At 42.7% G+C, this 14,688-nt stretch overlaps 1 protein-coding gene and 1 long non-coding RNA gene across 8 annotated transcripts in view; one reads left to right on the top strand and one right to left on the bottom strand.

Annotated features, from left to right (window-relative positions):
- The window catches only part of LOC308475872, a 336,243-nt gene extending 322,035 nt beyond the window's left edge, over positions 1-14,208 (bottom strand). The window contains exons 1-3 of one of the 2 annotated variants that reach the window (XR_013985458.1): positions 13,719-13,795; positions 8,722-8,841; positions 6,737-6,970 (exon numbers count right to left, since the gene is read on the bottom strand). This is a non-coding gene — a long non-coding RNA (uncharacterized lncRNA). Of the gene's footprint in view, positions 1-6,736; positions 6,971-8,721; positions 8,842-13,718; positions 13,796-14,073 lie in introns of those variants that run through there. The other variant, XR_013985457.1, reaches the window with a different exon arrangement.
- Positions 13,767-14,688, top strand: part of LOC308475734 (uncharacterized protein) — a 28,391-nt gene continuing 27,469 nt past the window's right edge. For all 6 annotated transcript variants that reach the window (XM_081003017.1, XM_081003021.1, XM_081003020.1 and 3 more), the window contains exon 1: positions 13,767-14,683. In XM_081003017.1, the coding sequence (XP_080859143.1) occupies positions 14,539-14,683 (145 nt within the window). In that variant the 5' untranslated portion in view covers positions 13,767-14,538. The remainder of the gene's footprint in view (positions 14,684-14,688) is intronic.

Raw genomic sequence — 14,688 nt, 5'->3', positions numbered from 1 at the left:
TACATATAACAACTTGCAGTTACTTGTATATTTTGTGAGATGTGTTGTATGATATATATATTGTTTTGAAGTGGCTTATTCTCATATTTTGAATGACATTATACCGCTTATATATTTACTAAGTTATTAGCCAGCGTGTTGCGTTTGCATTTTTTAAAAATGTTCTGAAGCAGTGAGAAAGGATGCAGCTCCTGTGACTTTTGCCTTTAGTGTCACCCCCCCCAACTGAGCTTTGCATTGTGATGAACAGTTCAGAGGCACTTTTAGGCATTTAGGGAGTGGGGAGGGGGCCTAGAATGTCCAACCTCAAGAGGAAGAAAGGTTTTCATCTCTTTTTTTGTCCATTCCACTCTTACTTTTTGCATACGATTTTACATGAGGGGCTTGAGAAGTTGGATTTAGTGAAACTGGGTCACTTGCAGGTACTGAAAACAGAGCTTCAACTATTAAACAAATTGCAAACAAATCCTGAGCAAGATAATCACCGCTGGTGGATTCAAACAAGTGGCCCACGAAGCCTCTGTTTGAGCCAGGTAGGAGTTGAATAGCTTCAGCTCAGTAGGAAGGAATGTCAAGTGCTCAGACCCAGGCAAATACAGCCCTAAAGAACTTAGCTCCCAAACATTCCCATCAAACATCCCGTCTCTTGAGAGCCTAATTATATAGTGTGCAATGTACATGTGCAATGTACATATATTTAATCTATATGTCTCCCATCTCACTCTTTTCTCCTCTAAAGACCTATGATTTGTAGTCTGCATCCATTTCGGAATGAAGTTAATCTTAGGCTACACGGCTATGTATAAAACAAGTGACATCTTCAAATGGTGAGAAAAATGAGCCAAAAGACTCTGAGTCATTAAGTACACATTAACTACGTGTTGTCACATTAACTATAGGGTGTAGGACCAATTTTCTCTTCTTTGTCATGATCTAACACTCTCCCCTTTTTGTGTGTGTACATGCTGCACATACCACACCATTCATGCTCCCTGTTCTCCAGTTTTACCCCTTGCCCCTGATTCTTGATTATATGCCATATACACTTATTTCTATCTGACATCACATTGAGTGGTCATCGGGAGAAATGTTAATGTTTACAATTGAATTAAAAAGGCACCAAAATTATTTCTCTTGTCAAAGTGAATTCTGTAGTCTCAAAAATAACTTGTGATCTATCTTAGGTCATTTAAAATATTTGCTTACTGCCTAGTAGTCAGTTGGATTTTTATCGTTTGCAACCAATGTCCATTATAGTATAAATCACCAAAAAAAGAAAATCTCCAATCCAAGAGTAAGTTGAAACATATCAAAGTTCAGAATTGCAAATGATCAAAACTTAAAAGTTAGTCAAACAAGGAATAACTTTCCCCAAATCATTTCAATGTTTTGGATTTAAAAAAAGTAGCCTGTGAATTTCTTGCTGCCAGTTCACATCAGCCAGCAACCATCAAATTTTGAAATTATTTGGTTGACCTTCTGGAAATTTATGAAATGAAGAGAAGATTCTGTCCTGAAGAGAGCTATATAAAGGACAAGGCAGGATATGGTACACAATGCCTTTGATCTGACCTGATCCTCATATGCAAAGATAGTAATTTCTTGGCCGAGTTTGAAACGAGTAAATACAGGTCTAACTGGGGTAAGGCAGAGTTCATACCTGAGTTTAAACAGTCCTTTTTTCCTACAATTTTATTTTATTAAACTGAGGATTCGGTAAAGTCTGGTTGAGAGAAAGGGCCATAATCCAATCCAAAATCACAGGTACTTTACTCTGGATTAATTAGTATTGGCCAATGAATTACTAAGCCTTTTCTATGTACCATCTAAGGATACATTTATACAAGTACACCACTTCAACAAATCACAGCATGACATGTAATTTGCCTGTGTGTGTGTGTGTGTGTTTATGTGCGTGCCACCCCAGTATACATACAGAGTTGTTTCTCTCTACCCTTCTTGCATATATAGTAAACTATAAGTTAAACTGTAGAGGCTATTCCTTGAAGAATCAAACTGCATACAATAGAACATTATGGAGTCTTATACTCCGAATAAAATTGAATTATAGTATTTATCATGCTCTTTTCATATAAATATTACTGTAATCTGAAAAAAATAATATTGGTTATAAAGGGTTCTTTACCAAAGTTAAATAAAGATGCTAAGAACTGTTTTACAATGACAGAAAACTAAAATTAAACCTCTCTTTTTTTTCCTATTTGGAGTGAAAATTTTAAAAAGAGAACAAATATTTTTTTAAATAGACTAAAATAGTTATTCTACTGTCTACAAAAGAACAGTGGGAATTTACGGCCCTAAGCTAAAGGGAATAGGAAAGCAAAAGGAGAAAGCACACCTTTACTGTTATTTCTTCTGATATGGAGATTAATATGTGAATGGAGGTGCAAAAATTTTAAAAAGCTGCTTTAGAGAGAGGCAATTTGGACTGGAAAAGTGATGGTGGATTAATAATCATTTCTCTGCCTCCCATTTCCCTGTTCTAGGCAACTCCAAAACCTCTGCTCACAAGTTTAAAAATCTGTACCTGTGAGTTAAACACTCTGCACATTTCCCTCCCGCCTGCCTGCTTTGAATTCCTTCCTTGTGAAACAGCTTTGCTGTTTAAAAAGCACAGGGGCTTTGTTAAACATGTTAGCAATGTGGTTTGCCCCTTTAACCCATGTTTTCCACTGATCTGCATGCAAAAATCTCCAAGACCACTCCAACTAAGCCAGCACTGGTAACCACCTTGGCACTTGGGAAGCTGTTCAATCAAAGTTCTTAAGCCCTGTGCCCCAAACGCATCATTGCACCTAAAGGCAACTCTCCCCTCAGTACGGATTTGGCAAAGAACTTGTAACTTCTGGCTCGACCTAAACTTAAATCCCCCTGGTTTATTATCCCTAGTACTTCAAGACTACCACAAAAGTGCCTGGCTTAAAACTGTCCACCAAAAACTCCACTCTTGAGGGCTATTCCCACAAGACCTACTCACTATGGGCCTTACCAAAGCATACAGTCTAATTTGCCACTGTCTAAAAGGTATCGAGCATCAGAACAACCGGGCCACTATACGGAAATTCTGCCCATGGTATGATCAATTTCCATCTTTCCATTTTGATTCTCTGGTTCCATACCTGCACAAACTAGCTATCCCAAAATACAGACGTGCTTTCACACTCACAAGACTGAATGTCATGCCATCTGCGGTACTTGAGGGCTGATTCCAAAAGATCCTGCATGAGGAACACCTTTGCCCCTGTGGAGACGGTAGCACCGAAACAGTGGCTCACGTCCTCCTCTCTTGTACTCTCTACAAAGACCTGAGGAACGAGATCATCACCCCACTCATACTGACCACGCCAGGACGCACAACCACTGCCACAGTGTCCTTTCTCCTGTCAGACCAAATGGAGCAGATAACAGCAAAGGCTGCTAGGTTCTTGGCAGGGGCGATCAGAATAAGGGCCACTATCTGACTGTTGATTCAGGACCGTAAACTGTGCTTTTATACTAAATTTCCTTTTTTTCTGTGTATATTGTAATGTTTTATCATTGCTATGGCCATCGGCTGATGCAAATAAAGTTATATCTATCTCTCTCTGTGCAGCCCAGCTTTGCCACACAGAAGCTAACTAATGGGATGCTGGACCTGGTGAGAGTTGAAGTCCCAACAAAAGCTGGAAGGATGTGGGTTCCCCATACCTAAAAGGGGGTTGATCCAAGGACCATAACATTGTGATGGGTGACGTCCTTGCCTTAGTACTTATGGCCCTGTGCTTAAAACAGGTATTAACAGTATAGCACATTTGTTTTTCCTTTTCCTCTTTCTAAAAAAAAGAGAGAAATAAAATTAATTTGTAATTGAAAAAATATTTCTTGACCGAGCTCATCTATTCTAGTTTTTCCTCTCTTAAGTCTTTCAGAAAGAAAGAGAAAGAAAGTTAGTTAGTTAGTTAGTTAGTTAAAGGGAGAATTAAACAGGGACTATAGAGAGCTAAAAGCCGCCAACAATGTATCACAAACAGCTCAGTAAATAATAGTGCAATTTTCATAGCTAATAGAATGTTTTAACACCTGAATACATTCACATGCCTGATTAAACATTTAACAACATAAACCCATAAAAGAAGATTATAAGTTGCAACATCTCTTTTTCAAGTAGCAACATATTAACCACTGTTGTATATTTCTTCAATTAGTTTCCTTTAATTTATTTCTGTTGGGGAAAACATAATATTCAGCACCGGTTGTTTTTTTAAAAACAAATGATTATTTTAAATGTGTAGTCTATCCCAAAAATAGAACTTGTCAAGTATATGTTCAAACCGTAGCTCAAATCTACTTAAATTGTAATTTTTCTTTCAGCTGTCCTACAAATCAGCTTTTGCATATATGTTCTGTTCCATTCTGACCTCCATGACTCCCTTTTAGAATCACAGAATCACAGAGCTGAAACTTGTATTTATTTTCTTAAAAAATAATAATTTCACCCTACTTTGTTTCCCAAGGAAACTCAAGGTGACTAACAGATAAGTAATAACACCACATAAGAAGAGAAGAAGAAGAGTTTGGATTTGATATCCCGCTTTATCACTACCCGAAGGAGTCTCAAAGCAGCTAACATTCTCCTTTCCCTTCCTCCCCCACAACAAACACTCTGGTGAGTGGGGCTGAGAGACTTCAAAGAAGTGTCACTAGCCCAAGGTCACCCAGCAGCTGCATGTGGAGGAGCGGAGACGCGAACCTGGTTCACCAGATTACGAGTCTACCACTCGTAAAACAAATAGCATTCCAAAATAGACCCAATACATCAAAATTTGAAATTAACAAATTCAGCATTAATTAAAATAAACTCAGTCTAAGCCACTATCTTCACCAGCCAACCAAAAGCAAGCAGAACTGCATCTGGTTAAGAACATTCTAGTTGCTGATATTTAGCTACAAGGTTATTTATTCCTATAGACCAGGGAATATCTTGCCCTCCAGAGGTTGTTGATTGCTAGTCCCATCATCCTTGATCACCAGCCATGCTAGACAGGGCTGGTGGCAATTGGAGCCCAATGACATTTGGCGAGTCATACATTCCATCAAGAGACTGGATAACAACACTGAAGCACATTGCAAAACCACTATACACTGCATGGTATTCAACTAACATTTTGTAAGGATTAGTGCTAGCACAAGGGGATTTTCCTCCCTCCTCACCCCATGTGTGCTCCACACTGTCCCCATCTGCTTGTGGGGGCTGGAGGAACACCGAGAACAGATTTAGCAGGGGAGAATGTTCTGTCACACAACGTGAAATCCTTGCTCTGACAGAACTTTAACCTTAGTGTTTACATTGAATACAATCCACTGTCCTCTCTAAGCACTCCACCCCAATAGTAACATAGCAACATGAGGCTACTTTTCAAGGCTGACGTAACCCACACATTCTCAACCACCATACTGCAAATACACATATAGACAATCTGGATATACCAACGGTGCACATTTGTATTAGCAGGGTGATTTATTTACAGTGTAAAAAGAAACGCTGAAAAATGCTCTCTTTTTTTGCACGAAATTAAACCTTAGAAAAAGAATGAGCTTCTCTCTTCACTGCTACCTTTTCCTTTTTGAGTGGACATGCTACTCCCCAGTCACAGCTACACTAAAATACTGGGATTTTCTGTTGTTTTCTTCTGGGCAACAATTTTATTCTGGGCACCTTCTCTATAGCCATAAAAATGGAAATAAGCATCACTTAAAAATGAAGCAGGAAGTCCCTTCAAAATGAAGCAGGCAATCTTTCTCTATTATCTAAATCTAGAAAGAATTCTAGAATGACAGATATGTCAAGATAAATCCCAAACTGGCTTCAAAATGAATGTGGAAATTCCTTCTCCAGTGGCTGGAGAAGTAACTTTCTGAGTCATTCTGAAGCTATTTTGGGGTCTTCCTTTTGCGATTGTATGAAGTTGTTCTCTACCACTTGCCAATCACAGCTCTTGACTTCATTCATTGACTAACACACTGAAAAGTGAGAAGAATATAAGGCATGTACCATCTGTCATTCAAAAACATGGCATGTGCCCCTCCCCCTTTTTCACTGCAAGTCCTGCCTCCTTTTAGTATGCCCTCCCAAAGTGCTGTTATGGAATGATGCCCTTTGACATGATTTTAGGAGTGGGTCATGATCACTTTTCACAATCATCACATTGCCTGTGACTGTATACAAGGGGTTACAAGTCACCGTATGGTGTGGCTGCTAAACCCCATTTTCACTGAATGGCCCAAACGGTTTTGAGCATAGTTCTAGGGCTGGGTTGTACATGACTGTGTCATCCCAACAACAGGTGTACAGAATGAACCTTCTGTGTGCTTCCTAACCCCCAATGTTGGTGTGTCAGACCTGATGAACATGTGTTTGTTTTGGGGTATCATAAAAGCTCTCTACACGACTAGCTCAGTGTTCCTGTTCCTATGGAATTCAGGTTTTGAATAATTTATATTAATTTTATATTTAAAAAAAATTTTAATTATTTATACAGGCGATTCCCTGTTTGTGCTGGGGTTGCATTCCAGGCCACTGAGTGCATGTGATCATGCATCAGCCCTTTCCTGTTCTGCTTCCGCCCTTCCCCATTCCGCCCACTTCCAGGGCCGGAACCAGCATGTTGGCAATCGCGCATCAATCGGAAGTGCACAAAATGGTCATTGCAGTTTAATAAATATAGCAACTCCTTACCATCTATCTGATCCTTCCAAAACCGCTTTAAGTTGTAGTCTCCATGATGTATACAGTAGCTTATTCTGCACTGCTGTCTGAGGAACTCAGATCACTAGGGGCAGGGCTGTTTGCTGGCATATCATTCTTGTACGTATAAAGACATGGATACAGTTAGTTTAGGATTCTTGGAAGTGGCCAGGAGCGATCCCATTTGCAGCCATGAGTCTTAAGTGCATCAGGCAGCCACTTGATCTGAGAAATGCAATGCATAAAAGCCAGAATAAATTTCGCATAGGTCTTCAGAGGTGCACTCTTCTTCATCCCTAGTAAAGTCACTGTGAACTTCTGACACTACAGGAACTAGGAGAGAAGTTTGCAGAACAGTGACTGTACAGAGGTCTCCTGCACAGGAGTATCTGTAAACTGCAGAGGCTTGGCATCAGTACAGGATTCTATAGGTGGAGGAGCATGAGAGGAGTTCACTGGAGCCTGCTGTCATATACCCCAGCTCAGAGGGTAAGCTAGTAGGTTGGTGCTCACCAGGGACATGTTGAGCAAAATGGGCCTCCCACACTTATTGGTCAAGGCCATGGACATTGAGATGTCATTTCTCACATTCTTCCTGGCTGAGAAATGGGCAGCCACTTCAAAATGACCCGACTGGGGAATTTTAAACACTTATATTTCTGAATACAAGCGCATTAGAGATAGTCAACACATGCATTCTTTCAAATCTATCTGGCACTAATTTAAGAAGATAAATATGTTTTTAGTTTAATAGAGAAACTGAAAGCTTGTTATAATCACTCAAACATTAAGGTGCATTTATTATTATTACTTTGCATCATATATATATATTTCTTTGCTGCATCTAATTTAGAATCGCCAGATGTCTGGCCCTAATTTTAAAAAGATTTATCCGTATTGCACAAACAATACTGCAGCCCCACATAGGTTCCTTCTTTCAAACGACTGTGTGCAATTATATCACATATCCATTATGGTCTGTTACTCTGAAATCCTGAAAGCACTACACTTCCATCCATCAACGCTTTACCTTGTTGTATTGCTTGTGAACACCAATACAATAACCCTACTTAAGTTCTATTGATTCCAGCGAAAGATATTTAAGCTTATTTCTCCCACTGGAATAATGGTACTTGAAAATGCTTATATGGCCCTCACACAGGACTTCCACCTAGCCCAAATCCAGCTCTCGCCGACAATTCCTCCAATGACCTGTACACAGATGGATTATGATTTCAAATGCTCAGTCGCTATTTCCTCCCGCTATCCCGCCCTAGGTAGGAAGAAGAGCAGAGACTCTTGTCTTTGCTGCTATCTTTTGTTTGGGGTTGGGGAACATCTGGTGCCCAGCCATGGATAGGTTAAAATCTTAGATTTCTCCACTGATTCCTGTGGGTTGTTCTCCCAGGGGAGAGAGGAAAGATCAATTCAAACCAGAAATTAAAAGGACAGTCCTCTCTCTATTTATCTCTCTACATCATTTATCATTGCTGTCCTGTGGAAGGCAATAGAAGGCACTTTGTTTGGCACTAGGGTCTAGTCTACATACTCATTTATATCTCACCCAGACTACAAGAAACTCAGGGTGATGTGCATGGTTCTCAAACCTCTTCATTTCCCCCCCCCTCCCCATTTCATCCAAGGTTGAGAAGCAGATCAGAATGAGAAACCATGATTGCCCCAAAGGCCACCCAGTTAACTGTACGGCCAAGTGAGAAAATGAAGCTGGTCCCACTATCCTGACATTCTAATCACCAACCCCACAAGGGCAGCAGAATGGGGTGGGACGTGGGAATGAGGTGGTGAGCTTCTGAAGTGCTAGAATAAACTGCAGCACTTCAAAGGGTGCTTGTGTGTTATTTTTCAATATTTCCTTGGGTGGTCTACACTCCCTGGCCTGATAGCATTACAGGGCAGAAGAACATCAGAAAATGTTCTCCCCCACCTGCAGAATGAAGTGGTAGAAAGCTACCTACCGCCTCATTCTGCCGGGTCTGTGGACCAGGCCTAGAAATTGTACTCACAGGCTGCCCTTCTCTTATTTAATAGCAAGGCCTCCCTGCAAGCTGCTGCTTGAGCCTTCCTGGAAGAAGTCTCTCAGAAAACGCAGGCAATTGTTGATTTAAAGCAGAGTCTCGTGCCCAGCGGAAGGATGAGGAGTACGTGCTGCATACTCTATATTGCTTTATTTACAGTTCAAAGCTGGTATATTACAGAAAGACATCTTGCCTCTGCCGGAGCAGAGAAATGCATCCTCTCTCCTCAACAGCTCGGAGAGAATCACCCAGTGAAAAACAGGAAACCAGTGTACGTCACATCCAGCCTCCCTTTCCCGTGAGAAACTCCAACAGTACAGACTGTGGAATGTAAACACCTGTCTCGTGACAAGCCCTTTCGCTGCACAGTGAAGGAAAGCAGAAACCAACATCCTCCCCCTTTCTGTGAACATCACTGGGCAGCGTGTTCGTACAATATCAGTACAAACCCAACTTCTGCACATAGGTACAGTGTTGATCCCTTGATACAATCTTGGACAATACATCAGCAGGAATTTCATTACCTGGCATATAGGACACCGTTACGAGTCCCTTCTGAATACATTCCCTAGCATGCTGCAACTTTAATTGCAAGTGCTTCGTGCTTTGCTTACAACCTTCAGACTTCAGCAAAGCCAAACATGCTTTGTTGTCCTGGTAAACCTGGATTGGACATTTGACAGGAATTTTCATATCTTTGCACAATTGTACTAACCATTCACAATCCTTAAGTGAATACGATAGTGCATTCAGTTCGGCTTCACAAGTACTTAAACTAACTGTTGTTTGCTTCTTGCATGACCAATCAAACAGACTCTGATTGTACATGTAGCAAACTCCAGACGTACTTTTCCTGTCTGTAGTGTCACTTCCAAAACTTGCATCTGCAAATATCTCAAGACCACCAGACTTCTGATTGTTAAATCTCAGTCTGTAATGCATAGTGCCTTTCAAATACCGCGCTATGCGTTTCAGAGCTTTCCAATCCTTGACATTAGGATTGTTGACTTGTCTGCTTAGCAAATTACAGCTAACAGCAATGTCTGGTCTTGAACATCTGGCAATGAAGTTTAGCTTGCCTAGCACACTTCTGTACAGTGTAGTGTCAGAAAATGCTTCTTCAGTGTCATCTACCTGATAACCTGTTGTCATCGGTGTGTCTACAGGGTTAGCATCCATCAGATTTAGTTTGCTTAACACATCAGCAATTTTCCGTGACTGGTGTACTAGAATGTTACCATCTTGATCTCTCTCTATTTCCAGAGATAGGTAGTTGTTTACCTCACCAAGATCTTTCATGTCAAAGTGCTCTTTCAGTTGAGCTAGGGCATTATTGTACATTGCGACATCTTTCCAAAAGAATAATAAATCATCAACATAAAACAAACAGTACAGTTTCTTTTGCCCCTCCTCTTTGACAAATACACATGGATCAGCTTTCCCTTGCTGAAAACCTAGAGAAAACAATACTTCAGTGAGTTTTGTGTGCCAACACCGTGCACTTTGTTTGAGACCATAAAGGGATTTCTTCAGAGCACAAACAAATCCCTGTTTTACCTGTACGCCATCAGGTGGAAGCATATAAAGTGATTCATCTAGAGATCCGTACAGAAAAGCTGTGTTAATATCATGGTGACTAATGTGTAGATTTTCCTCTGCAGCTAGCTTGAGCATAAGCCTAATGCTTTCATATCTCACTGTGGGTGAATAGGTCTCGTGATAGTCTTCACCTGGTACCTGTGCAAAACCTCTGGCTACCAATCTGGCTTTGTGTCTGACTATCTTGCCATTTTGATCTGTCTTCGCTTTGAAGACCCATTTGCTTCCAAGCAGTTTCATTCCTGGAACTACTGGAACTAGCTCCCATGTTTTGTTCCTTTCTAAGGAATCAAGCTCAGCCTTCATGGCATTTAACCATGGCTCAGCTTCCTTTGAATCCAAACCCTGGATGTCTTGGAAACTTGAAGGTTCAAATACCTTCTTGGAGCTTTTAACAGCTGTTACTGCTATCGTAGCAAACTCATCAGCAAATCTCTTTGGAGGTCTGCCTTTTGTGGCTCTCTGTGACCTGCGAATTAGCCTTAAGTCTTCAACACTCTCCTCTTCCTTCTTAGGAGAAAAACGACCTACTGTGAACAATGGTTCCTCCAATTCTTGATCAGAGCTTTCAGAGGGTCGCATAGAGGCTTTCGCACTCTTGAAATCCCCTGAATCACCCGATTCAGTTTCAGATTCAGACTCAGAACCTTCATCAGTGGGTTGTTGTGGTTGCTTTTGACTATCCTCAGTCTCATCACCGTCATCAGGATAACATTGGAAAATTCCCACATTCTCCCCCCACTTTGCATTGTACTCAACACTTCTCGTGAGCTTAATTGTCTTAGAGTCAGTCATCATTATTCTGTAAGACCCTTTCTGATAACCTAGAAAGATACCATGCAATCCACGCTTGTCTAACTTGGAGTTTTGTGGTGAGCGAACCCACATGTCAGAACCAAAAATCTTCATGTGTTTGATGTATGGCTTCTTGCCAAACATCTTCTCATAGGGGGTACAACCAATCGCTGAAGATAACCTGCGATTGTAACTGTAAACAAAACACGAGAGAGATTCGGCCCAATAACTCTCTGGAAGATTGGCATCATGCAGCAAGGTTTTTAACCCTTGAAGCAATGTCTGATTTGCCCGTTCCGCAAGTCCATTCTGCCATGGCGAGCGAGGACTAGACAAATCGTGTTGAATTCCTTTCTCAGTCAGAAAAGCTTCAAACTGCTGAGAAGTGAATTCCCCCCCGCGATCAGTGAAAAGAGTCTTTATCTTCTTACCATGCACATTTTCCAACCAAGCACAGAATTCCTTGAACCTAGGAAAAGCCTCTGATTTGTGCTTGAGATTGTACACATAAATATACCTGGAAAATGCATCAACGAGAACCATGAAGTACCTATTTCCACCCAAAGAGGGCGCTAGTGGTCCAACCAAATCAGCATGAACAACCTGGTATGGTTCTGTAGGTTGCCTACTAGACACCTTACCTTTCGCAGCCATTTTCACCTTGTTTGCTGCGCATGCTTTGCACTTCATGTGGTACCTGCAGGGTTTAATAGTCATACCTTCAACCAAGGCAGGCATTTTAGATACTGCCTCAAAATGCAAATGACCAAATTTTCGGTGAAAATCATGAATACATTCTGCATGCAAACTTTTGTTAGAACCTGCAATGCAACAAGTGTCATCCTGCACAACATCATCATAATACAAAACAAACAAACGATCAACATATTCAGCATGCAATACATAATCATTTTTCTTTGTGATGATGCACTTCCTGTTCTTGAAGGAAACGTCAATGTTCCGCTCATTCAGCTGTCCAACGCTGAGCAGATTATGTTTGGCGTCTGGCACGTAAAGCACATTCTGTATCGATAAGTCCAAACTGTGAAGAACAACAGTTCCGTAGCCTTTACTGGGAATAGTGTGGTCATCCGCCTGGTGAATCGCACCTTCCTGCGGTGTAAAAGACACAAACAGTCTCTTATCGTTGCACATGTGGTGGGTCGCCGCTGAATCAACAACGAAGAAAGATCTAGACGTCTTCTGGACCTCTGCAACCTTTGGAGTGAAGCGTGAAACCATAGCCTTGTGCTGCGTTGTCCTAGACACCGGACCTTTGCCTTTGCCTCGGCCTTTTCCGCGCGATGAGCTTTCGCTGCGCTGCTCTGTCTTGGCCCTGGGATATCTGCATTCCCTCTTCATATGGCCTAGACGTCCACACGAGTAGCATTTCACTGCCTTTAAAGCTTTGGCACCATCTGGTGGTTCCACTGCACTATGGGATGACGTCTGTGAAGACTCCCCCTTGCCCATGCAGCTAGCACCCCGGCGATCTGCTTCATTTAAAATCACGGCAGTTACATAGTCCACTGTTAGCTGAGCGGTTGGCTGCACAGCAATCTGGGTTGCAACAGACTCCCAACCTGAACCCAAAGATTGTAGTATCATGAAAGAATACACAGCCTCTGGAAAGTTGAGTCCTCTCTGTTGCAGCTCATGTCTCAGATTTTGCATCTCCATCAGATGTAAACGCACATCTCCACCTTCAGCAAGAGCCATATTATGCAGCTTGTTAATGTAAAACATAGTGGACCCAGCTTCTGTCCTTAAGTGAGCCTCAAACAAACCCTCTTTCCGCAGAATTGCCTCTGCATACAGAACCCAGTCGGCGTAATTTTTCTTGTTGAGCTTAGGAATCCCACAAGCATCCTGAAGGGCCATCATGACTCTGGCATTAGCCTTCAGCGTCATATATGCTGCTTTAAATCTTGCTGCGTCACTGCTGCAGCTGCCTTATTCCAAAAGCGCACTTAAAAGTTACTTTCGATTTCCCCAGCATAGTAACTTGTGCCTGGGAGCCTTTTGCCTATTCCCGGCAAAACGGCTTTGAAAGTTCAAAGTCCAGCCATAAAGCCATAAAGCCATTAACTAGAAGCTGGCAGGCTGCCCGGAGCAGTAGCACATACCTCATCAATCACTTTTACGCGCAGAGCAGATTCCGTTCCGATCTGTCCCTCTGCATTCCGATCCTTTGCCGGCACTCCGATTCGACTTCTGGAGCCCATAACCACGTGTTGATTTAAAGCAGAGTCTCGTGCCCAGCGGAAGGATGAGGAGTACGTGCTGCATACTCTATATTGCTTTATTTACAGTTCAAAGCTGGTATATTACAGAAAGACATCTTGCCTCTGCCGGAGCAGAGAAATGCATCCTCTCTCCTCAACAGCTCGGAGAGAATCACCCAGTGAAAAACAGGAAACCAGTGTACGTCACATCCAGCCTCCCTTTCCCGTGAGAAACTCCAACAGTACAGACTGTGGAATGTAAACACCTGTCTCGTGACAAGCCCTTTCGCTGCACAGTGAAGGAAAGCAGAAACCAACAGCAATTCCATCCTTTCAGGAGTTTCATGCCAAGAAGGAGAAAGTTCAGTTCTGGGATTGATGGGGAGAAAGCTTCCAGGCAAAATGTGCGGCTTCTGGCGAGCTGGAGCCACCACACCTCTTTAACTGTAGAAACCACTGTGCCCCCATCTTTCTGCACAACTGGGGTGGCTTTTGCCCACCAGTTCAACCCCTTTCCATGCAAAATGGGAGGCTCTCTCTGAGGTCAAGTGTCCACTCCCACCCATGCTGGGCTAAGCCAAGGCCCTGTCCCCCTGTCCGCTACTGTTCCTCAATTTCCTTACACACAAAGGCTTAAGGAAGCCTCTCTTCGGAAGGCAGAAAGAAAACAAACCTTTCCATATTCCTGTTAAGATTACAGGGCGCTTCTTGTGGGTGGGAGGGATAAGGGCTCGTTCTGAGGTGAACAGCAAGCACCTCAAGCGACGGTGTGCCGTGCGCGCTTGTTAATATCGAAAATATCGAATGGGGCCCGATTTTTTCCCTTTCCTTCCTCGCCCAAAACGCAGCCGCCTGCAAAGTTCTGGAGAACTCTAAAGCTCGCTCGCTATTTTGTGGCCTTTTTGAGAGGCCTATATTGCCCTACTGCGGAGTTTGGAGAGTCGTTTTTACAGGGCGTTTTGATACTGGCGAAAGGAGGTTGTTGCTGGCCGCTTGGCGGTGGCGGCTACCCCCTCAGAAAGTCCCCGCGTAAAGTATCCCGCCTTCTTGTGACCCACGCATTCTCCTCAGCCTGCGGCCAGCGCAGGGAGGGAAGCGAAATCCCACTTTTTCCCTGCCCGCCAGCTCGCGCCTTTCCATGCGCCACCGACGAGAGCGCTCGGGCTGCAGGAGGAGTCCTTGGTGGTGGAGGTGGGGCCTCCCCGTAGCGCCCCGCTTCCTCCTCAGCCTAGCAGCTCTGGAAGCCCCCGACCCGAGGGGCTGTGCGGATCTCCGACGGCAGGGTGAG

The sequence above is a fragment of the Podarcis pityusensis genome (genome assembly GCF_964106645.2).
Source record: "Podarcis pityusensis genome assembly, chromosome: 4".
Taxonomy (NCBI): domain Eukaryota; kingdom Metazoa; phylum Chordata; class Lepidosauria; order Squamata; family Lacertidae; genus Podarcis; species Podarcis pityusensis.
This window is presented reverse-complemented; position numbering and strand designations above follow the sequence as displayed.